Source organism: Ornithorhynchus anatinus, chromosome 14, assembly GCF_004115215.2.
Source record: "Ornithorhynchus anatinus isolate Pmale09 chromosome 14, mOrnAna1.pri.v4, whole genome shotgun sequence".
In the NCBI taxonomy this organism is placed as follows: Eukaryota; Metazoa; Chordata; class Mammalia; order Monotremata; family Ornithorhynchidae; genus Ornithorhynchus; species Ornithorhynchus anatinus.
Window position 1 is genome coordinate 196725 of NC_041741.1, and position 25538 is coordinate 222262.

The 25538-nt window shown below is 43.9% G+C and overlaps 1 protein-coding gene across 5 annotated transcripts in view; it reads right to left on the reverse strand.

The window, feature by feature from the left end:
- SYNE2 (spectrin repeat containing nuclear envelope protein 2) overlaps nt 1–25538 on the reverse strand; it is a 221984-nt gene that overhangs the window by 169778 nt on the left and 26668 nt on the right. For all 5 annotated transcript variants that reach the window (XM_029078794.2, XM_029078793.2, XM_029078792.2 and 2 more), the window contains exons 3-8: nt 6190–6251; nt 4909–5004; nt 4743–4820; nt 4558–4650; nt 2944–3125; nt 1004–1200 (exon numbers count right to left, since the gene is read on the reverse strand). In XM_029078794.2, coding sequence (XP_028934627.1) covers nt 1004–1200; nt 2944–3125; nt 4558–4650; nt 4743–4820; nt 4909–5004; nt 6190–6251 — 708 coding nt within the window. The remainder of the gene's footprint in view (nt 1–1003; nt 1201–2943; nt 3126–4557; nt 4651–4742; nt 4821–4908; nt 5005–6189; nt 6252–25538) is intronic.

A 25538-nucleotide genomic window follows, 5' to 3' on the forward strand; every position in this document is an offset into this window, starting at 1 on the left:
GTAAGGAAAACATCAAAGAAATACTGTCAATGAAAAAAAGGACAAACGAAACCTTTCTTCTTCTGACATCTGGGGGGAGTGAGTGCACCGCCCTGTTCATGCTCCATTGAATTCTGCAGGACCGACTGATCGGTTTACCCTAATTATATTACTGAGGGAAAGCCCAGGACCTACCAACGTAATGACCTCTTATGGATTCAGCCACACCTTTCCTGAGACTACAAGAATCCCAAAGAGAAGGACCCAAATGATTAAATGGATAGAAAATATGCTCAGTGGGGAAAGCAATTTTTTTTTTCTCAGGAAGTAAACGCTAGAAGGGCACTCTCTGCTTGGAGTCTCCAAAGGCTTTCTCTGTGGACAAGGCCAGACACCTGCTCAGCATGCCCACCGACAACCAAGCAAGGGGAAAGGGGCTTGGTGAAAGCAAGAAGAAAGGCATCAGGGTGATTAAATGGAGGTTTAAGGGGAGTGGAGGACATCTATCCTTGGAGATCTTTTCTTAGGGCTCTGGAAGAATAGTATTGTATCAGTCACTTGCCTGCCAATTGGATCAGATTTGTCTTCAAGATCCCTTTCATCTCTTTTGTCAAAGATTCTATATATCAAAAATGTTATGATAAATATGTTATATATATAAATGTTATGATAAAATGTTTTATCTTCACAGGATGACTAAGGAACAACACCCATACTGACAGGCAGAACTTACTCATTGCTCTTCTCTTGAAAGTTATCAATTATAAAATGGTATGTGTTCAAGTGGTGGAAGGAGGTAAACTCTTCAGTCAGACAATGATAACACCACTGTTAGCTTCCATCTACAGGTGGGATGCTGCAAGTAGTTGAACAACCAGCAACACTGGGCTTTTCTAGCAAAAGGTAGCTGCCTAACTAAAGCAGTGAAATAGAGACTGCACCATTTTCCCTCAGTGACAGAGGGATGATTTTCACTTCCAGACTAGAGCTTAATAAAAAAGATTGAGGGGAATAAAACATTTACCTTCAGGTTCCAGCAATCTTGGAATGCTTAATTCACATTCGGCGATACGGAAGGCTTCGTTTAGATTTTCCCTGTTGGATCGATCCTTTACAATGTTCATATCAATTAAGTCTGGTCTCAAGGCATGAATGACAGCTAAAAAGGCCATCCCATTCCTCCAGCTCGATTTGAAGTCTGTAATGCTCACAGTACAGTGCCTGGGCCAGAAAGAGAAAATGGGAAGAGAAAATGTTTTGGAGCACAGCTCTTCCTTTAAAATCAGTCCTACATTTGAGAAAAACCCCAAATGTTTGGGTTCATTATATCCTCCACTAAAGTACAATGCTGAAGAGTGAGAAGGTTCAAGGGCCCTATTTTTCTCAAGCTTTTGCTTGAGAAGCCAGCTTTTTCTTTTACTTGGGGACTGATAAGTTTTGAATCCAATAGCCAAAGAGACAACATTTAAAGTGAATAAGCAAATAAAAGATTTCCTTCTTTACTTAGGGAAATCTAGAGATCCACCATATAACAGTACTTTTTGGATGAAAGTTATCTCTCCCCGTAAGCAAATAAAAGATTTTGTTCTTTACTTAGGGTAATCTTCTCGAGATCCACCACATAGTACTTTTTGGATGAAAGTTCTCTTCCCCCGTAATCCCTCAACCCCCTACCCCCAAAGTGTTCTACCAAAATGCAGTATGAGAGCCTGTAATGCAGAGATTTCAGTTAAATTAGTATTTCTGGGAAACCTAGGTAAATCTGTTTCTAGGGGTAACAGAAATAGGTCAACCTAATAAAATTAAAACTTGCAAGGCATGAGAAAATCTATCTTCAAAAGAAGTCCTGAGAAGGAAAATTAGATTTAAGCATTTCATGAAGAAGGATTGACTCAAAGTTTTGACATCCAAAAGGCTGTGGTCCTTTTATAAAACTCCACTTTATTTGCTGGGATCTTGCTGGTTTTGAGCAAGAACTATGTCTTTGATTGAAAAGTTCACCTTTTGGGGACTCAAATCCCACTCTAAATCCCTCACTCTTCCTTTTCCCCTCCTCAAAAACCATCAACATAAAACTCAACATATCAAAACATTTTCATTGAATTTCAGGAGTGTGTGCATATATGCGCACAAAGCTTTCCCTATCCTCTCCCTTGTACTTTGAAAAGCAAAGTCCCAATCTGTGGGCCTGTTTTAATGATTATCATTAAGAGAGATCACACATCTCCTCCAGAAGGCCTTTCCCAATTAATTTCTTCTCCCCCATTCTATATCCTTCCAAGTGTTACATTAGCACTTTCATGCCCCTCAAGCACTTGGACAGTCCCTCTTCTCCACCATGGCACTTAACAGACACATACTTCCACTTGGTTATTTTCTCCTCCCTTTCATTAAGGTGTCTATCTTCCCTGCTAGATTGTAAGCTTCTTGAGGGCATGGGTTGTGTCTATTTATTCTATTGCTAATCTCCCAAACACCTAGTACAGTGCTCTGCACACAGTAGGTGTTCAATAAATGCTATTTATTAATTGCTTTTGCAACTGAGTCTCCACTGTGTCTTCACGTGTGTGTGCCCGTTTTGCTTAAGGGAGGGGAGGGAGATGGAGTGGAATAGAGGAGCCCTCACAGGCTGCTACAACCTCTGATAAGACCCTGTATGGGAGATGTGGGTTCGGATTCGAAGGCAATTCGCCCCTCCAGTTTTCTCTCTTTGGCAAGTCTCCAGAACTGAATACACCCTGATAAAATGGAGAATTATGCCACCCAACCACCACAAATCCTCTCCCTGAGTCAGCTGAGATCCAGCTCCCCCAACAAAGACCCCACTGCAGGGGAGAACTACTGGAAGGTGGAGAGCAGAGGGAGTCCATATTCTCCCTGGGCTCCAAAGGTTCAATCTCCTGCTTTCCCTCTAGGATGCAGAGAAATATGACAGAGTTTGGAGGAGCTGGATCAACCACTCACGGGGCGCACTGCTCCCGAGCCCAGAGAAGCAGGGCCTTCTTGGCGGACATCTTCCATCGGGCCTGGGCTTTAGAACGTCTCTTTGCTGGAGGGCTTGAAGTTGGTGACAAGTCAACCACAGTGACACAATCAAGGGAAGGCTGATTGTAACTGCAGGAAAGAGTCCAGGCAAGCTCTTCAATCTGAGGGAGAGAGAGGGAGAAGGTAGTAGCTTCATTCTCAAAAGCACAGTTTTACTGATCTTTGCAGCCCTAAACTGACCTGGTTAACATTATCTGGGCATCGCTGACTTGCACAGGATTGAGCAGACCAAATGGCATACTTCTGCTTCTTCATTGAACACTTTTATGCCCCTTCCACACTTAGGCGCTCACCATATACCACTTCTGATCAAGCAGATTTTCATACTCTACTAAGCCGAGCACTTATCCTTCTCCATATCCACTTTCCATGCTTTTTTTCCTTTCTCTCATTATTTCTCATCTGTCTCCCTTGCTTGATTAAAAGCCCCAAGAGGGCAAGGAGCTCTGTCAAAGCATCCCCCTGGACAGAGGTGTGAAGTGGAACGAAATCCCAAGCCTAGGACCTCAGCTCATCGCAGGGAATAACTTCTGGAAACATCTCTGACTGAGCCCCCTGGAGAGGTCTGAAGAGAAGGGAATTGTCCAGTACAGCCACCCCTCATTGGAGCAGGCAGGGAACGAGAGGACGGGATGGAGGAAGGAGAGGGCTGGAAGAGGAAACAGGGAGGAAGAGAGAACAAGAGAGAGAGAAATAGGAAGTAAGGGAAGGAGAAAAACCAGGAAAAAGGAAGTGCCTTCAGAGATGGAAAGGATGGAGTTTGGCAATTACTGTATTGCTGACTGCCTAAAATTCATCTTTTTATGACTTGTGTTCAAGGCACCATCAATCTCTTGGCTCCTTAAGCAAGATCGTAATCCCACAGAGCTGTACCTACTCTGGGATCTCTATGGCTCCAATGAAGTGACCACCATGAGGTAAACGCCCATCCCCCTTGGACTGGTCTCATTCCGGTCAGGCGGGGGGTGGTGTATGGGTCTGACCCAATGGGTCCCTACTGTCCAAAAAGGTCTCTTCTGGAGAGCCCTCGGTCAGCTCCCTTAATCAGGAATTCTTCTCCTCTTTAGTTTGGGCCTACAGGTCCCAGACCAAATCAGATCCTAAATTTACCTTTGAGAGGATTGGAACCCCAGCCTCAGAAGCTGCCAGCCGGATCACTTCCTTAGCCACTGGCCAAGAGTCAAAGGAAATAAGCAATCACAAAGTTTACTGTTGTCGATCCCGAAAGACTCGACATGGCGGTCGTGGCCCAGACTACTGCCTAAACCCCGGATAAGACAGACACAGACATACATCCGAGATGCTCAGTTCAAAAGTTCTTGACATTCGAATTTAAAGGAATATAAAGCTCTGCAGCACAGTGTTCAGGCATCTCAGAACTAGTATTATAAAGCACAAACTAGGAGTGGTCTGGCATTACTTTGCTTAGTACTGGAGCACTGAGAGCCAAGCATCAGATTCAGGAGTGTTTGACTACTGTGCACTCATGATTCTACTGCAGTAGAAATGCTTCTTCAGATCAAAACAACTTACATGAAAATGCAAGATAATTGTCCAAATCAGGCCCAGCACAATGGATGGATTCCCTTCTATAATGTCAGTCACATGAATATTTATGAGCTTGATCTAGAAAAGAAGGAACATGGGTAAGGAAGGGAAAATGTCCCTCGGGGCTAATTTATGTCTGTTATGAATCCTAACATGAAGTCTCTACTCACAGATCTGTTCTTCAGAAACACCAAGACCTGCTCTATGTTGCTTCGACACTGAAAGGGATTAGTCCCTTTCTCCCGGGTCTGTAGGATTGGAGGAAAACAGATCACATAAATCATTTTTTTTTTCTAATGAGCAAAACAATTTAAAGTACTTTCTCAAAAATCTTACCAATTGTTGGCCAGAAAGTACTTCCAACAGATCAAGAAGCACATGTCCTTTCTTGATGTCTGTGTACAAGTCTGATATTGCAGAGGGAGGCACATGCTTTCAAAGATCAGAAGAAAAATTATTAAAATTGAGTTGAAATAACATCTTTCCAAAATCTCAAAACGTGTTAATTTCCCAATTGGGGTATTTATTTTAATAGTTGCATTACAAATATATTGCTTGGCATAAAGCAATTAAGAAAAAACTGCTTATAATGCACAGAATCATCCTCAGGCTGAATTTCAGACCTCGGTGGGACTCTCGATACACTCAGACAGCCCGCTGAACATCATGCCCATAAGTGGCTCTAAGATCTTCAAAACCAGCAGAGAGCAACAGACTCCTACAGCGCTTGTGCAACTTACTCTATCTGGAAACCACCTGCAGGAACTGAAGGGTGCGGAAAACCCGTGAGGGCAGAAATTTGGGCCCTACCCTGCCTACCCCCTAGGCTGTAAGCTCAATGTGAGCAGGAAATGCGTTGTTTATTGTTTTATTGCACTATCCCAAGCGTTTAGTACAGTGCTGTGCACATAGTAACTGCTAAAATATGAATAAATAAATGAACACTGACACTCTCTTACTGTGTATGAATGAGAAAAAATGCAAACAAGGCCTCTGTTCCTCTGTACCAATAAATCTTTCGACAGAATTATGGCTTTTTGTTTTCATTCTCATCAGTGCATAACTACACGAACGTTAGAGTGTTCACCATGTACTATTTTGAGACTGATGATATCTGATGAGGCATCTATTTTTGTACTAATAAGTAGTATCAAAGAATTTACTGAGCATAGATCATGTGTGGGATATTGCAATAGGTGCTTGGGAAATAGCCAGAAGGAGAATTAGGGGTGATGCCTGCCCTTAAGGACTTACAATCTCATGGAAGAAGACAAGCAAATATAACGAACAAATACACAAGTTAAAAGAATGTGAAACTAGATCATCAATATAACATATAGACTAAATCAATAAGTAGGAATAAATGTCTGAGAGAATGACATGATCGAGATGGTAAGGAATTAGTCGAGTAAGGTCTTCAGAAAGTTTGGAAAGAGAGAAAGAGTTCTGATGGGAGAGGGGCAAAGGAGTGCACTATGTCCACAAGCCTTTTCAGACAAGGGGCCAAACAATGTTTTCATGTACCTTTGAGGTTAAGGGATTCCCAACAGGTGTTGAAGATTTAAGATGGGAAATTCGAGAATTGTATTTGTTGATTATTTTGCTTCTCGTCCTTACCTTTGCCAACTGTGAGTTTATCCAACAAGTAAATGTTTTCTTCTGGGTGTGTTCTTGCTCAGCTAGGGAAAAAGAAAAACAGAATCACAGAGCAAGCAAGCACCAGAAAAAAATAGCTATTGCCCACTGATGACTTCAGTCCCATCACAGCTTTGGAGTCACAAGACTGATAAAGTTTCACACAGTTCAAAAACACTTATACAGATTGTGGTCAAGGCAGTCTAGTTTTCAGAGCCTCCCACCCAAATGGAAGACTGGGGTCTTTCAATCTACTTATTTGGGACTTATCAAAGCTCAACTAATTTTTTCCTCATCAGTAACTAAAAAAAAATCATAGTTGATGAGTCCACAACTCCACGTATAGTGAGAAAACAGAGAACTAAGATGAGACACAAAGCTTTAACAAACCCTGAAACCTTTACTCTAAAAACAGTAGACAAGCACAGAGTATCTGAAATTAGTGTTTGACTAATGAACTGAGCCACGATGGCAGAGCCCTGCTCTACCTGTGTTGATAGAACAAATCAGATTATGCTCAGAGCTCTTTGGCAGCGAGAAGGTAGAAAATAGCTGGTGGTGATGGCTTTAAGATATGTATGTGTTCAATACTACCTATCATTGTCCTGTGCTGAAGAATAGCCAAATGCACTTCCACCAACTGCTCTTTTCTGTGGTCTTGTTGTTGGATCCTTAGAGGTGGGGCCGGGTCTGGGGCGGAGGTGGGTGCAAGTTCAGGGCTCCTTGCAGTGGCAGGGGTGGCGAGAGAGCAGGACTGGGCCGGATGGGACTAGGGAATGGGGTGGGACTGGACTCGGTGGGGCTGGGCTGGACGAGATGGGGTGGAGCGGGATAGGGAGGGGCTGGATGAGATGGGATGGGGCGGGATGGGGCGGGGCAGGACTAGATGGGGCAGGTGCAATGGGTGGCAGCACGGTGGTCTGCCAGATCTGTTGGGAGCCTACCCTTAGAACTGATGGCAATGACCAGAGAATGGCCTGGGGATACAAGAAGAGACTAGTCAATCCCAAGAGGTTGAAGAGCCGGAGGCTGACTCTGAGAAGGCCAGAAATCATCCTGAAAAAGCAAGGATGGATGGGAATAGGCTGGGAGTGGAAAGACCTCCACTAGTATGCGAAGATGATTTCCTACTCCCACATGCAGCACACACACCGCACACACAGCAAGGGGCTCGCACACAAACACACCACCCATAGCTTCCTCCAATCTGTAAATTGTTTTAGTGGTTTGGCTCCCCTGCTAGAATGGAAGTTCTTTGAGACCAGCAACCCTAACTCTTTTGGACTCTCCACAGAAGGCACTCAGTAAATGCTACTGATTAAGTTAGTCAATTTGATTAGTCAAATCAGGACTTTGGAATAAAAACCAAATTTGAGAAAACACTATCCATTGTCTTAAAAAAGCCAAGTTCCTTCTTCCCATTCCTCAGAAAGATGTTATTTCAATACATGAGGAGTCTCCATCTTTTCCCCAAAAGAGATCAACACAAGGTCCCCTCTGGTAAGTGAGAAAGCTTATCGGGAGTAGTGCCGGTTAAGGCTCACAGATGGATGAAGCATTCAGGGCTGGGGCCCTGGCAAAAAAGAAGCCTCTGACCCCTGATCTTGAAGAATGTGAAGTGGCGGAGGTGATGACAGTTAAATCCTAGAATACCTGGCAAAGAATTGGGGTCTCTAGCTCTACTGCCTTAAAGGGCAGAGGAGAAATATTTATCTCTGGCAGAGGGCAAAAGTGGCATCATGCAGTCGATGAGGTGCTTTGTCCCAGGCCCCAGCTACTCTCCACCTTCTGCCTCACAGGAGGCTCTATTTTGGGTCCCATCTTCCCCCAAGTGAGACCAGCACAAAGGAGCTGAAAAGTGAATGGATTCAATGACTACCATCAACTGAGACAAGAATAAACAGCAAAACACTAACACTTCGGCTCTGGCTTTGTCTCATATTCTTCGAGCCCCTACAACAACCTCTTCAGAGTGGAGAATGCCCTTGAACAGAAGAAATTTTGTTTTCTTGAATTTTTGCTTTGGATTAACCCAACAGAAACACAGAGCTTTTCAGGACAACTTGGTTTGAAGCATTTAATTGAAGAGACGACTCCAGGAAAAAGAATCCTAGCTCTTCTTTATCACAGAACACAGAAAATACATTCAGTAAATACCAGTGCTACTACATCAGCAGTTGGAACAGGTCCAAATTTTCATGCATCCAACTTGGGAGGGGGGAGGGGAGAAGAAGGGAGAAAGGAAGAATTGAAAGGATTCAGGAAATAATCTGGCAATCAGCCAGAGCAAACGGTACAGCTCTCTGCCTCTGCCTAAGGCTTTCAGGTAGCATCGATTATCCAAGGTGCTAAGACTCCTTAAAGCCCGCAAGAACTTTCTTAAAACATCACGATTCAGTGTTGGACCTACTGTAAAATGAAGAATACCAAATTCTATCGTGTTTATGTTGTTTTGTTTTTGTCCATCTGTCTCCCCCGATTAGACTGTAAATCCATCATTGGGCAGGGATTGTCTATCTGTTGCTGAATTGTATATTCCAAGCACTTAGTACAGTGCTCTGCACATAGTAAGTGCTCAATAAATACTATTGAATATGTTTTATAACTCTATGTCACTCAGGAGAAGCAGCATGGACTAAAAGCAAGAGCATGGGCCTCAGAATCAGACGACCAGGGCTCTGTTCCTGGCTTTGCCACTGGCCTGTGTAACCTTGTGCAAGTCACCTAATTGTATTTATTGAGAGTTTACTGGGAGCAGAATACTGTACTAAGCATTTGGGAGAGTACAATATGATAGAGTTGATAGGCACATTCCCTGTCCACCATGAGTTTACAGCCTAGAGAGGGAGATGGAAATTACTACAAATTATGGTTATGCACGTTAGTACTGTGGGGCTGAGGGAAGGGTGAATAAAGGGTGCAAATACAAGTGTAAGGGTGATGCAGGGAATGGGAGAAGAGGAAATGAGGGCTTAGTTAGGGAAGGCCTCAGGGAGGAGATGTGCTTTTAATAAGACTTCGAAGGGTTCTCTGTGCTTCCATTCCTTCATCTGCAAAATGGGGACTAAAGACCTGTTCTCTCTCCTATTTTGACCGTGAGCCCTTTGTGGGACAGGGAATGTATGAGATTTGATTATCTGCTACAGAACCTGGCAGGTAGTAAGTGCTTAACAAGTACCAAAATGTATTATTACTCACAGCATTTTCAGGGTGAAGAATATCTTTTCTTGAAGAATACTGAACATTTTGAGTGACATTGACAGAGTTATTTCAATCCCTCAGCTCAGTGGACGGGTTTGTTAAACCCAATCCCACTTACCTTCTGACATCTTACTTCCCCTGTACTATGTCTTGCCACGTCCCTGAACCCTGGTCCAAGCTGACTATATTTGGAAGACCCAGATTTCAAGGACACACAGCTTTCCCTACAGTTTCTTGGGATATTATCCCCTCCACAAATGGCCTGGAAAAGAACAGCTTTCTCCCTCCAATCAACTCAGCCGGAAGATCAATCACTCAATTGTATTTATTGAGTGCTTACTATATGCAGAGCAATCTACTAAGCGCTTAGGACAGTACAATATAACAGACACATTCCCTGCCCACAGTGAGTTTACAGTCTGGGATGGGGAGCCATTCCACTTGCAGAAAAAGGCATAATTAATTAACTGTGGCATCTGTTGAATGCTTAAGTGCCAAGCACTCTTCTAAGCACTGGGGTAGATACAAGATAGTAAGTCACTAATGGGATAAAAAAAGAGGAACCATCCCTTCCACATACCTTCTCAAATGAAGCTCAACTTAGGAAAGAAGTGCACCAAGTATGAAAGTATAATTTTGTGGATTTTAACCAGGTGAAAGTCTTGATCATTAAAAGCCTAAGAAATGCTGTTAGGAGGTCAAGCCAATGTCATTTTCCCTGTCAGATTCTCTCTCTCTCTGTTCTCTATATAGATGATTCTGAAATCTACCTCTCCAGCTCTGACCACTCAATCTACAGGCACCAGGTCATCTTCTTTTGAATATCCCAGACACCTCAACCTCAACACGTTTAAAACAGGACTTCTTATCTTCTCTCCCAAAGCCAGTCCTCCTCCTACATTTGCCATTTCTGTCAACAACATCATTCTCCTCCGGGTCTCATAAGTCTACAGCTTGCTGTCATCCGTGACTCCTCACTAACTTTCAGACATTCAATCAACTGCCAAATCATGCCACTTCTTCCTCCATAATATTTCTCACATCCACTCCTTCTTTGACAACAAAATGCTTGGCAGAATACTGCAATTACCACCCTGCAACTTTTCCCCTCGACATCCCTAACTTTCCCTTGAGAAATCCATCATGGATCACTAGTTCATGAATTTATCCAAATTCAATCATGAGAGAACCTGCTGATAAATTCTGCTTTATCATTATCTGGTAATTATCTTTGTCTTCCTGCTTGCTCATCATCAAAGAATGAACATAAGTTTGGTGGGATTTGAAAGGCACAAAGAATGAAAGGCTATGTTTGTCCAGATTTCATTACCATCACAGAAGAGTCTTTTACATTTACTGGGCTCTCCCAAGCACTTAATATCGTGCTCTCAGTACAGTGCACACAGTAGCTGCTCAATATATGTCCCTGATGAAATCAGTGACCAGAGGATCAGCTAGTCAAGTCAGCTGCAGAACCTGCCCTCAGAGCAGCACTTTTGGAATGTTTACGCTATTATCTAATTACAACCCTAAATGACCAATATCAAATAAATCAAAAGAGAAAGCAGAAGTCCCTCATGAATTAGAGAATAAAATGCCAGACTGGAGTCTTGAGGTCACATTGGTCTGGCAGTGCATTTCTAACAAACCCAGAGCATTTTCTGCTTTGACAACAACTTCAGAGTTGTGGGTTGTTTCTACCAGGACCAGGAGGCCTATGATGGCAAAACAATTGCCTAATGGATCCCTTTCCCCTCTCCCTTCACCCCAACTGAAGGAACATTCACAGTCTCCTTTGCTTGCAGCCACCAAAACTATGAATTAATCTGAAATACACATACACCTCTTCTGTCAATTTAAGCAGATACAGGCAGAGGAAGGAAGGTTCCTTTTTTTCCTCTGACTCACAAGAATAACATGCAACCAAATTTCACACAAGCACATTTCATCTCTCTAATATGATGCTGTTATGTTGGAATCTATTGTCATTAGACGCAATCTAACCCAAAATGCAGGATCCATAGGGACCAGGTAGGCTCTGGGTATTTTAAAAGCTTGTCTCTCCCTCCTCAGTTCTCCTTCCTCCTGCCTCGGGTAACCCCTCCCTGTCCTCCCTTCCACTTCCCACGGGTCCCACACCTCTATCTGCCACACCTAAAAGCAGCTGCACACTGAACCAAAACAGGTGGTTTTGATCATGAAGCTGCACGGCACTCCTGAGAAAGCATTGTCTCCTCTCTGCACTACCAAATACAATAGTCTGTGCCTTTCTTTAGGCGTAATAGTGCCAAAAACTGCAACCACTTTAAAGATCATAAACTAGGCGCCAAATAGACAGCGGGATGATTCCCGTATACAAGGCCACAGAACTTAGATTTTTCTCCAGTGCCAAAAGATAACTGCTCCAACAGCCCGTCCAACAAGGATCAATCAGTCAGTCGACGGTATTTATTGAGAGCTTACTCTGCGTAGACTAAGCATTTTGGAGAGTACAATACATGAAGATCAGCCATCTCCATTTTATTTGCCTTGATCATCTCAGGACCTGATTTGTCGGCAAAATGCCTGACAACAACCCGTACCCGCATTGGTATATCCAGTCGCTCCAGAGATTGGCAAATGGAATTTAACAAGTTCAAGCGAACCACGCCCTTTCGCTCCATCTCAGCGTGGTTAACACTGAGACCCTGTTCTGTTCCTAAATGGAATATGGTTGTTGGCTTTTTGAAACAAACCAAACTGGTATTTCGGCATTTCAGCAAGAGTCTGAAATGGAGATAAAATATTTGAACGGGAGCCAGGGCTCAAGGCGCTAGTCAAGCCCCCGCCTCCCCATCCCGTCCCCACCCCCACTCTCCATCCTCCGTCAGGCCTGCTTCTCTCGTGAGTCATTTCCCTCAGGGTCACAAGCACTCTCGCCGCTCCTGGTGCCTTGCATGACCAAAGCTGAGAAGGTCCTTCTTTCTGCGGAAAACACAGCCCGAGTTCCGAACGCAGGGAGCTTCCTGTCCTCAAGCCTAGTCTTCCGGCCCTCCCTTCCAGCCCTGTCTCAGCTCCCTCTCTGCCTTGCGTCTTGGGCTGCAGGAAAGGAAGGAAGGTTCCTGCTGGCCAGTGCAGACTCCTCACTCCAGCTCGTTCATTCTGAGCACCAGTTCTGTGTACACGGGTCCCCGCTCAGTGGAAGCTGTGAAAACTTTTCTAAGCCATCACAAGCTCTGCCCTCGGCTTCCTTCTTCATTCTACCTGGAGATCAGTAGAACCATCAGTAATACTTATTACTGAGCACCCACTTGGTGCAATGCACTGTACTAAGTGCTTGGGAAAGAGAAACTGAAGGAAGGACATAATCCCTGCCCACAAACAGTTTACAATCTAATAGCAGAGAGACACATAAGAAACATGCCTCCAGGCTGTAAGCTCCTACTGGCCAGGGAAGCTCTTTAGGAAGTAGCGTGGCCAAGTGGAAGGAGCACAGGTCTGAGAGTCAGAAAGACCTGGGTTCTAACCCCGGCTCTGCCACTTGTCTGCTGTGTGACGCCCGGCAAGTCACTTCACTTTTCTATGCCTCAGTTATCTCATCTGTAAAATGGGGATTAAGGCTGTGAGCCCCAAGTGGGACATGGACTGTGTCTAACCTGACTGGCTTGTAACTACCCCAGCATTTGGTACAGTGTTTGACACGGAGTAAGCACTTAAATACCATAATACCAGCTGATTCTCGAAGCACTGATTCTTATCACTTCAGCTGGTCTTCCCAATCCCGACCATACTACAATTTTTCTCCACTCTGGCATCATCTGCCAACCCTTGTAATCCCCATGAAATTCCCAGAACCATTAGATCTCTGGAAATCATCATTATTGCAATATGAGTCCATACAGATACTTCCTTATAAAACTTTTCGTTCTCATTAATATTTGTCCTAAAGGATTCAATTCCTTGATGATGTTGCTTCCATTTTGGGTTCTAGCCCTGGTTCCCCAGTTGCCTGCAATGTGATCTCTTTTGAAAAATGGGGAAAAAATACCTGCTCTTCCTCACTCTAAGACTGTGAGCTTTGTTTGAGGAAGAGACTGAGTTCAATCTGATAATCTTGTGTCAAACCCAGTATTCATCACAGTCCTTGTCACATAGTATGCTCTTTATTTGCCTTTCTACCCCCATTAAGGCCTACTGGCTTAGGGCATCATGGGAAGCAGAATCAGGTGAATTGCTTGAACAGTTTTATGGAGGAGTGATCTGGAAAAGATGCCAAACATCTCAAATTCAGGGGTTTTGCCTGGGGAGAGCTAACAAGCTAAGGAAGGAGTACATCAACAGCCTCATAAATGACTCTGAGCAATAGTATCTTAGCCCCAAATTGGAACACATCCAGTAGAGCACTGATGCTAGGAATGGGCACGGGGAAATGACACTAGTTATGCTGCATGTGGGGCGAAAACTGGAGCAAGCACCCTACAATCAATCAGTGGTATTTATTGAGCACTTACTATGTACAGAGCACTGTCCACAAGGACCAGAGACCATGATCACACCACACCAAACCAGAGTCCCAGCCCTAGGCTTACTACGTGCCAAACATCCTACTACACACTGGGGTAGATACAAGACAATCAGCTGGGATACCATCTATGTACCATGTGGGACTCGCAGTCTACAAGAGAGGGAGAACAACCCCATTCTCTAAATGAGGGAACAGAGGTCCAGAGAAGTTAAGCTTGTTGTGGGCAGGGAATGTGTCTGTATATTGTTATACTGTACTCTCCCAAGCACTTACTCCTGTGCTCTGCACACAGTAAGCACTCAATAAATATGATTTAATGAATGAATGAAATGACTTGCCCAAGGTCACACAGCAGGCTGGTTGTGACAGCGCCATGATTAAAATTAAAATCCCCTGGCTCCCAGACCCGTGCTTTCTCCACTGAGCCAAGATGCTTCCGCACCTCCCATCAACAAACCAACTTGGCACTGTCTGCCGCATCATAACTTCCTTAGTCTGTGGAGCCCAAACCGAGGCAAGGAGTAGAGAGGCAGGGGGCCAAGGTTGAGCCTGGCCAGGGTCCAGTTGGGTCTCTCTTTGGCCCGATCAAATTTGTGAACTCGGGACACCCAAGACCACTGGGCTGCTCTGAGAGTAGGTGGTGCTCTAGCAGGCTTGAGGAGCCACCGCCAAGGATTGGGGCCAGATGGGACGACGCTGGCTTGGTGCTGGCTTAGTGCCAGCTGTAGGCTCCCTCCAGACTAGGGACTGTGCTCTCCTCTCTCTTTCCACTTCACCCTCTCCCATTCCACTCTGCTTCTCAGCCTTAACTAGGGCCCCAAGAGGAACTGAATCCACCTCTGGAGCATGCAGGCCCCATGCTACTTAGAAACCATAAAATTATTTGTTCCATCCTTTACTCCTCTGAAAATGTTAGTAATTATGTATCAGTAAATTTCGGATTTTGTTCGCTGTGGATAAAACAAATCCAAAGCTAGTTTGCTCGATTCACACAGCTGAACATGCAAATGTGCACAGTCACCAATTCTAGAAAAACCAAGATAACCAACTGATTGGTGAGCAATGTTCTGTAGCGCCCTGTACCTGTCTGTATTCAGGACAACAAATTTTGAAGTGCATATATTTTGCACCAGACCAGTTATTAAAAATGTCTCATCTTATTACTTCTCCATTTTCATGGTGAATGCTTTTCTTTTCCCCTTTCATTACTCTGGAGCTTAATGAATTACGACAAAAAGCTCAGAAAATATTGTGCCGCCCATGTGGTTCATTAGAGAGGATTTTTATTTCTTGGGAGGATGAATGGATTCTTTGTCAATCTAATTTAACGAGACTTCAGGTGACCTTCGACTGACCTGGCCCTAGTTTTCAAAATGACACTGACACAGTAAAAGGTCGAATTACTAGCAAAAATCACCAGGAATAGTTGCTCCAAACAAAATTGTTTTAAAGACTCCTGAAAATGTACTCTCTTTGTTTAGATAAGTATTTAATATCTGCTGGGAAGGAAAACCAACACATTTTATTACACACTATCAAGGGGAAAATCTTTCCCAGTCAAACCCAGGAAGAAATTAAAAAAAAAAGAATGACTGAATAAACATACTGAAATCCTCTGTGCAAATGTGACTCAAGTACACTATAGCCAAAGAACATCTTGCTAGTTTGATTATTCCCCTGTACTCTCCCAAGCACACAATACAGTGTGCTCTGTACTCAGTAAATACCTGGTAAATAAAATTGATTGATGGCAGAGATTCATTCCCTTTCCTGATATTTACATCCAATTAAACACTTCTCATTCATTCATTCAATAGCATTTATTGAGCGCTTACTATGTGCAGAACACTGTTCTAAGCTCTTGGAATGTACAATTCGGCAACAGATAGGGACAATCCCTGCCCAATAATGGGCTCACAGTCTAAAAATCCTGAAGGTTTAAAATCAAACTTTATACAAAGGGTTTTCAACTTTATGACCATCAGAGACTTACCTTATATGTCCATTAATAATGTTAATATACAAATAAATAATCATTAAATAATTTAAAACTGCCCAAACCTATTAATAAACTATTCAACTCTTCAGGATGTGTTCAGCCATACATAATTAAATGAGTAGACCCTAATCCTGCTAACCTATGGGAAATTTCAAAGCAACAGATCTTTCAAGGCATATTTTTTCTTTAAGTACGTATTTAAGCAAATTAGCCTCAAAATCAGGATTTTATATTAATGTTTTGCTTCCATTTTGCTATTCTAAGGTATTTTTAATATCTCAGGGGAAAAACACCACATATGAAAATATGATATTGTAAATGATCTCTGGACATTAGACCAGCACACAGTTATGGTGACGAAGCTTACTTTCTTAATGATAATAATAATGGTATTTGTTAAACACCTACTATGTGTCAAGCATTGTTCTAAGTGCTGGGGTAGATAAAAGTTAATCAGGTTGGGCACTTTCCTTCTCCTGAATGGGGCTCACAGTCTAAGTAGGAAGAAGAACAGGAATTGAATCCCCCATTTTACAGTTGAGGAAATCAATTAATTGTATTTACTGAGTACTTACTATGTGAAGAGCATGTAGTAAAAACTTGGGAGAGTACAACAGAATTAGCAAACACATTCCCTGTTCATAATGAACTTACAGCCTAGACGGGGAGACAAATATTAATAGGAAACTGAGGCCTGAGTAGTTAAGGGACTTGCTCAAGGTCACATAGTAGGCAAATGGCAGAGCCAGGACTAGGACTTAAACCTTCTGCCTCCCAGGCCCACGCTCTCTTCACTAGCCATGCTGCTCCTCCTTGGTCAGCCGACAACTCTCCTCTCTACCATCTCAGTCTGGCAACACTCTCGGAAACCACCAATAATTTAACCACCAATAATTCAGAATCGACAGCTTTGGGGAGTTGGCTAATTTGGGGGCAAGAATCCTGACGTTCTAGAAGTGAAAGTACAATACTTGGCACATAGTAAGCACTTAAATACCTTTATTATTATTACTATTATGACAATAGAGGTTGGGGATAGTGTAGTGTGAAGCATCATGGCTTAATGGATACAGCACGGGGCCTGGGAGTCAGAAGGACCTGGGTTCTAATTCGAGTTCCACACGTCTGCTCTGTGACCTTGGGCAAGTCTCTCGTCCCTTAGACTGTAAGCTCATTGTGGACAGGGACTGTGTCTACTTATTGTTGTACTGTACTCTCCCAGATGCTTAGTACAGTGCTCTGCACACAATAAGCACTCAATAAATATGATTGAATAAATAAAATTCACTTCACTTCTCTGTGTCTCAGTTACCCCCAGAGAAGCAGCGTAGCTCAGTGGAAAGAGCTTGGGCTTGGGAGTCAGAGGTCCCTGGCTCTGCCACTTGTCAGCTGTGTGACTGTGGACAAGTCACTTAACTTCTCTGTGCCTCAGTTACCTCATCTGTAAAATGGGGATTAACTGTGAGCCTCACGTGGGACAACCGGATTATCCTGTATCTACTCCAGCATTTAGAATAGTGCTCTGCACATAGTAAGTGATGTCGGCCCGCCACTTAAAACTCAACATGAGCAAGACTGAGCTCCTCATCTTCCCTCCCAAACCCGGTCCTCTCCCAGACTTCTCTATCACCGTGGATGGCACGACCATCCTTCCCGTCTCTCAGGCCCGCGATCTCGGTGTCATCCTTGACTCGTCCCTCTCGTTCACCCCACACATCCTATCCGTTACCAAGACCTGCCGGTTTCACCTCTACAATATCGCCAAGATCCGCCCTTTCCTCTCCACCCAAACGGCTACCTTACTATTACGGGCTCTCGTTATATCCCGGCTAGACTACTGTGTCAGCCTTCTCTCTGACCTCCCTTCCTCCTCTCTCGCCCCGCTCCGGTCTATTCTTCACTCCACTGCCCGGCTCATCTTCCTGCAGAAATGATCTGGGCCTGTCACTCCCCTTCTTAAACAATTCCAGTGGTTGCCTATCGACCTCCGCTCCAAACAAAAACTCCTCACTCTAGGCTTCGAGGCTCTCCATCACCTTGCCCCTTCCTACCTCTCCTCCCTTCTCTCTTTCTACCGCCCACCCCGCACGCTCCGCTCCTCCGCCGCCCACCTCCTCGCCGTCCCTCGGTCTCGCCCATCCCGCCGTCGACCCCTGGGTCACGTCCTCCCGCGGTCCCGGAACGCCCTCCCTCCTCACCTCCGCCAAACTGATTCTCTTTCCCTCTTCAAAACCCTACTTAAAAATCACCTCCTCCAAGAGGCGTTCCCAGACTGAGCTCCTCTTCCCCCTCTACTCCCTCTGCCATCCCCCCTTTACCTCTCCGCAGCTAAAGCCTCATTTTCCCCTTTTTCCCTCTGCTCCTCCACCTCTCCCTTCCCATCCCCACAGCACTGTACTCGTCCACTCAACTGTATATATTTTCGTTACCCTATTTATTTTGTTAATGAATTGTACATCGCCTCGATTCTATTTAGTTGCCATTGTTTTTATGAGATGTTCTTCCCCTTGACTCTGTTTATTGCCATTGTTCTCGTCTGTCCGTCTCCCCCGATTAGACTGTAAGCCCGTCAAACGGCAGGGACTGTCTCTATCTGTTGCCGACTTGTTCATCCCAAGCGCTTAGTACAGTGCTCTGCACATAGTAAGCGCTCAATAAATACTATTGAATGAATGAATGAATGAAAGTGCTTATCAAATACCAACATTATTGTTATTATTATAAAATAAGGATAAGACTGGGAGCCTCATGTGGGACAGGGACTGTGTCCAAACTGATTAACTTATATCTACCCCAGGGCTTAGAACAGTGCTTGGCACATTGTAAGCTCTTCAAAAATACCATCATCATCATCATTAGTAGTAGTAGTAGTGGCTTCCCCTTCCATCACAGAAATAGCAAAGTTCACATGAGCTGTGCTCCATTGTGGTTGTAAAGCATATTGCTACTCAGAGCACATGACTACCGAATTTCTTCAGGCACCAGTCCAGGAGTACTGTGGCTAAAATTCATTCAGTCATATTTATCAAGCACTTACTGTGTGCAAAGCACTGTACTAAGCACTTGGAAAGTACAATTCAACAATAAAGAGAGACAATCCCTGTCCACATTGGACTTACAGTTTATTAACATAGAAGTAAGAGATTCTGGGGTAATTTCCTAATCAGCTTCCTCTTTTTTTTTTCTTTTTTTGGACAATGGTAATAATAATGGCATCTTGGAAATCCTGTGGTATTTTCTCACTATCCCATATTGAAGAAAAAACTGAGCGTCCTTGTAGGATGGTGGGGATGAGTTCATTAAATGTGGAAGCGAAGTATGTCTTCACATGTTGACAGGTTAACGAGTTGTCCCAGAAGCTAAGAAAATCACCGTGACAAGTCTCTCCTTGTCTGAGATGAGACAGGAGCTATCTAGACTTCCCAATGGGGCCAGGGAAGTGCACGGAGCCACTTTAGAGTCTTACAGATGCACAGAAATCCTGGGTTTACTTTCAGTCCTTACAGCCTTTCACCACTCTTTGCCACATTCTGAAGCTTACTCTGTATGCTATCACGTAGGCTTCAGTAAGCATCCTCTTGTCAGTGGCTGGAGAGTTTGCAAGGTGCTCGGTGGTATCTGCTAACCAAGCCTCAAACTTTGGGAGCATCAGTGGAACTATATGCAAGTCACTTGACTTCTCTGTACCTCAGATCCCTCATCTGTAAAATGGGAATTAAGACTAAGCACTATGTGGGACATTGAATGTGTCCAACCTGATTAGCTGTGTCTATCCCAGTCTTTAGTAGAGTGTCTGGCACACAATCATTGCTCAACAAATACAAAAGAAGATATGGCATTTCTTTGACCTATTGGGTCCTTCAGCACTTGGGAATATTTAACTCGGTTACTTCCTTCTATCCATAGTTTATTTTATTATCTGCATGCTCTTGTTGAAGCTAGGAATTTTGTCTATTAGTTCAATTGCACCCTCCCAAGTGCTTACAGCTGCTCACCGTAAGCACTCAATAAATACTATTGATTGATTACATGCTTTGATGTTCCTAAACTTCTTGCAGGTGCTTTCATTTTCTAGGTGTTTGACATGCAGCACTCTAGATGCCTTGGCTGCTACCTTGCAATGCATTTGTTCTATCACAGTGAAAGTGGGAACTTAGTGAACCATGATCAGCCCAGCATTCTGGAGTAATAATAATAACTATTATGGTTCTTGTCAAGTGCTTATTATGTGCCAAGCACTGCTGGGTTAGATAAAAGTTAAGCAGGTTGGACACAGTCCCTGTCCCACAGGGGGCTCACACTCTTAATCCCCATTTTAAAGATGAGGTAACTGAAGCCCACAGAAGTAAAGTGACTTGTTCAAGTTCACACAAGAGACATGTGGCAGAGCCAGGATTAGAACCAGGTCCTTCTGACTTCCAGGCCCATGCCCTATCCACTAAGCCATGCTGGGGTACATATAATAATAATAATATGTGGGGTACCTAAGTGCTTTCTTTATATCAAGCACTGTACTAAGCACTAGGGTTGATGAAAATATAAGTTGATAGGACATAGTCCCTGTACCACATGGAGTTTACAGTTTAAGGGGGAGGAAGAACAGGCATTTTGTTCCCATTTTACAGTTGAGGTAAGTGAGGCACAGAGAAGTTAAGTGACTTGCCCAAGATCACATAGCAGCAGCAATAACACACATCCTTCGGGTCTCGCTGTTGAGCGCTAATAATATAGTCACTGCAGTATCTCAACTTTGCACATAGTAAGCGCTCAATAAATACTATTGAATGAATGAATGAATGAACTTTGGATATGGGCGCATAGAAAAATGTGATTGGTTATATTACAAGTCGATGTTCCGAACATCCACTGAACCAAATTAGATAGCTGCTATTGAATTTTCCAATCCCTTGTGAGTCGATGAGTTTTCTCATTTTTCCGCACCACTGACTCCTTGTTCATTGAACTTTCCTATACAATCAGTTTGGCAAATATTTGTCTCTGCTGGGTTGAGTCCATCTAGAAGCTTATGGATTTTTTCCTTTGCTTCATTGATGTAAGTCACAGTGGGCACCAATTCACCATTGACTAAAGCCAACGCTTCTGTTTTAGAGGCACATTCGATATTCGCTCTAAGATTGTGAGCCCTCCAAGGGCCAGGTACCGTGTCTAATTAATAATAATGTTACTATAGTTGTGATATTTGTCAAGCACTTACTACATGCCAATCACTGTACTAAGTGTTCGTAGATACAAGATAAACAGGACTATAACAGTCCCTGACCCACACACAAATGTAAAATCCTCATTTTACAGTTGAGATAACTGAAGCTTGGAAAAGTGAAATAATTTGCCCAAAGTCACACAGCAGAGAAGGGGGGAGCCGGGATTAGAATCCAGCTCCTTCTGATTTCCAGGCCTGTGGTCTATCTAGTAGGCCATGCTGCTTCTCAAATCACACCTGTGGATTCTCTCCCAGTGTTTCATTCGGTGCTCTGCATACAGCTTGTCCTTAATAAATACTATTATTACTACTGCTGCTGTCACCCCAGGGCAGGCTGAATCAAGCGATTGCATGATCCTGACATCAATCCCCGCGAGCCTTCACGCTGAGGGCCCGAGCCTCCTCTGGGCACCAGGGCATTGAGCAAAAGCCACTTGTCAGCTGTGTTGCCTTGGGCAAGTCAGTTCACTTCTCTGTGCCTCAGTTACCTTATCTGTAAAATGGGGATTAAGAATGTGAGCCTTATGCAGAGCAAGGACTGCGTCCAATCCGATGTGTTCAAATCCCCCCCAGCGCTTAATACCATGCCTGGGACATAGTAAGCACATAACAAATACCATAATTATTATTATTATATCCTGCCACACACTTCCAACCTCAAGAAATCTTGCTTCACTTAGCATGCAGCATTTGCATCTGCCTGGCTGCGCAGCTCCCCATCCCCACCACCTATGAGGGCCAAGCTGTTCTCACGGAGAAGACTGTGCAGCTTTTGTAGGACCCTGGGTCAATGCCTCAGACAGATAGGCCCCAGCCTCTGGAGGTGCCATTCAGGGTTTTTTGTTTGTTTGTTTTTTATTGTATTTGTTATGCATTCACTATGTATTAGCATTGTTCTTTGTGCTGGAGTAGATACAAGTTAATTGGGCTAAATACAGCCCCTGTCCCACATGGGGCTCACAGTCTAAGTAGGAGGGAGAACAGTTATTGAGCTCCCATTTTGCAGTTGAGGAAACTGAGGCACAGAGAAGTGAAATGTTCTTGCCCAAGGTCTCATAGAGGGCAAGAGGCAGAGCTAGGATTAGAAGCCAGATGACCTGGATCCCAGGCGAGTGCTTTATCTACTAGGCCACGCTGCTTCCCGAGACCATGCCCAGACCTGGACCTGAATGGGGGTTTGGGCGTAGCAATCAATCAATTAATCGTATTTACTGAATGCTTACTGTGTGAAGAGCACTGTTCTAAGGACTTCGGAGAGTACATGACAACACAGTTGGTAGGTAAGTTCCCTACCCATAAAGAGCGTACAATGTAGATGGGGAGACAGACATTAAAATAAATTGGGGATATGTACAAAAGTGTTGTGGGCCTGAGGGTGGAGTGAATATCAAATGCTAACAGAGTACAGATCCAAGTGCAAAGGCCAGAACCTAAAAACAGTCAGTTTTGAAAATTCCTTCTAGAAATGATTAGACTGACCAAAACAATGTTCTATCCTACGCCGATTTAGCACCGATTTAGCCCTCATGGGGGAGCACTTTGGCCCAAGGGCCTGGGAGTCGGAGGACCTGAGTTGCAATCCCGGCTCTACCACTTTTCTGCTGTGTAACCTTGGGCAAGTCACTTGACTTCTCTGTGTCTCAGTTACCTCACCTGTAAAATGGGGATTGAGGCTGTGCGCCCCACGAGACAGGGATTGTGTTCAACCCGGTTTGCTTACATCCACTCCAGCACTTAGTACAGTGCCTGGCACATAGTAAACACTTAACAAATGCAACAGTTATTATTTAGACCTCTTGACTGATTCTTACGAATCCTGGGTCATGGCACTAAGACATTTTCCTGGCTGATCTTACTGTGAGGGATAAATTACTAAATATGGATTCAAATGCTATTTTTTTTCTACAGAGGTTTTGGATGAAATTATCTTGACCTCACCTTATATAAATTTCCTCTCAGAAACTGCAGTCCCCAAAACGTTCCAAGAACATGTTAATGAGCACTACTGGGTGTTGGAAGCATAACACTTCTGCCATTTTTTTCTTTTGCTTGCTCCTGACACTGAAGCCCATCACGTCTTTACAAAGCTCAAAATGTTCTCCCGCAGGGTTTTTTTGTCCGTTTGCTGATACTGTGTTCCAACATGGATGCTCCTAAGCAAACATCCTCTGATCTTCAGTTCTAGGGCTTCTAAGAAAATGACCTTTTCCACTTAATCCTTCTGCAAGAGCCGGGCAAGACCGACCCTGAACTAAATCATTCACTGACTGACAGCTAATAATCCGCTAAGTAAACAACACTGAAATCTGGGATGACACTCAGCACTGGCTGAACAGTCTCTGTGCTGAAAAGAGCTAAAACCTTAAAGGGGGATTCTGGGAAGCAACGTGGTTTAGTGGATGAAGCCCAGCCCTGGGAGTCAGAAGGACCTGGGTTCTAATCCCTGCTCTGTCACTTGCCTGCTGTGTGACCTTGGGCAAGTCATGTGGCCTAGTGGATAAAGCAAGGGCCTGGGAGACAGAACAACCTGGGTTTTAATCCCGGCTCCACCACTTGTCTGATGTGTGCCTTGGGCAAGTCATTTCACTTCTCTGTGCCTCAATTACCTCATCTGTAAAATGGGGATTAAGACTGTAAGCCCCGTGTGGGATAGGGACTGTGTCCAACTCGATTCTCTTGTATCTTCCCCACTTGTATCTTCCTCACAAAAATAGTCAGACAGTCAAAATATAATAAGCACTTACCAAATAATATCACCATTAACAACTTGAATTCTCTGTGCCTCAGTTACCTCATCTATAAAATGGAGATTAAGATTTTTAGCCCCATGTGAGACACAAGACTGTGACCAAATTGATTAGCTTATATCTACCCCAGTGCTTAGAACAGTACCTGGCACACAGTAGGCACTTTAGGGGGAAAAAGTGTCATTCCACTGCAATGGAGCTCTGGGTTTTACAGAACACTTCTCCCCCTCCAGGTCACCTGGATTTCAAGGCAGATTTTACCTTGTATTTCATTCATTCATTCATTCAATAGTATTTATTGAGCACTTACTATGGGCAGAGCACCGTACTAAGCGCTTGGAATGTACACTTCGGCAACAGAGACAATCCCTGCCCACTGACGGGCTTACAGTCTAATCAGGGGAGATAGACAGACAAAAACAACAGCAATAAATAGAATCAAGGGGATGTACACCTCATTAACAAAATAAATAGGGTAATAAAAATATAGACAAATGAGCAAATGAGCACAGTGCTGAGGGGAGGGAAGGGAGAGGGGGAGGAGCAGAGGGAAAGGGAGAGGCTCAGTCTGGGAAGGCCTCTTGGAGGAGGTGAGATCAAACCTCAGCAGTCCTTGGCTTGCAGGCCATCAAACATCATGAGCCTTTATCAATCAATCAATTGTATTTATTGAGGATTTACTGTGTGCAGATCACTGTATTAAACACTTGTGAAAGTTTAATGTAAGCATATAACAGACACATTCCCTGCCCACAAGTTTACAATCTACAGGGGGAGACAGATATTAATATAAATGAATTACAGATATGTATATAAGTTCTGTGAGGCTGGAAAGGGGGACGAATAAAGGTAGCAAGTCAGGGCGATGCAGAACGGAGTGGAATAAAAAGAAAAGAGGGCTTAGACAGGGAAAGCCTCTTGGAGGAGATGTGCTTTCAGTAAGCTTTGAAGGGGGAGTAGAGTAATTTTCTGTCAGATATGAAAAGGGAGGGCGTTCCAGGTCAGAGACAGGATGTGAGCGACAGGTTGGTGGCGAGATAGACGAGATCGCGGTACAGTGAGTAGGTTGGCATTAGATGAGTGAAGTGTTCAGGCTGGATTGTAGCAGGAGAGAAGCGAGGGAGGGTAGGAGGGAGCAAGGTGTTTGAGGGCTTTAAAGCTGGTGGTAAGGAGTTTCTGTCTGATGCAGAGGTGGAGGAGCAACCCCTGGAAGTTCTTGAGGAGAGGAGAAACATGGATTGAATGCTTTTGTAGAAGAATGAACTAGGCAGCAGAGTTAAGTATGGACTCAAGTGGAGAGAGACAGGAGGCAGGGAGGTCAACAAGGGGCTGATATAGTAATCCAGACGGGATACGATAAGTGCTTGGATTAATGGGAGCAGTGTGGATTTATTTAAATGCAATAACCAGAAAAATCATCCCCACCAATAAATTATAATTCCATTTCTTATTCACTATTTGGGTCTGATTCTATATTTATAGGATAAGGGTCTGCTTGGTTAAAACACTGAGCATAAATGCTCATTATTCTCAGCAAATTGTGTGGGCCATTTCCCAATGGGGCCAAACATCATCTAGGAATTAGAAGCTGTTTTATCCTGACTCATGGAGCGGATCCAAGGGAGGAAATCCTTGGCTCAGAGTGAAGATTAAGAAAAC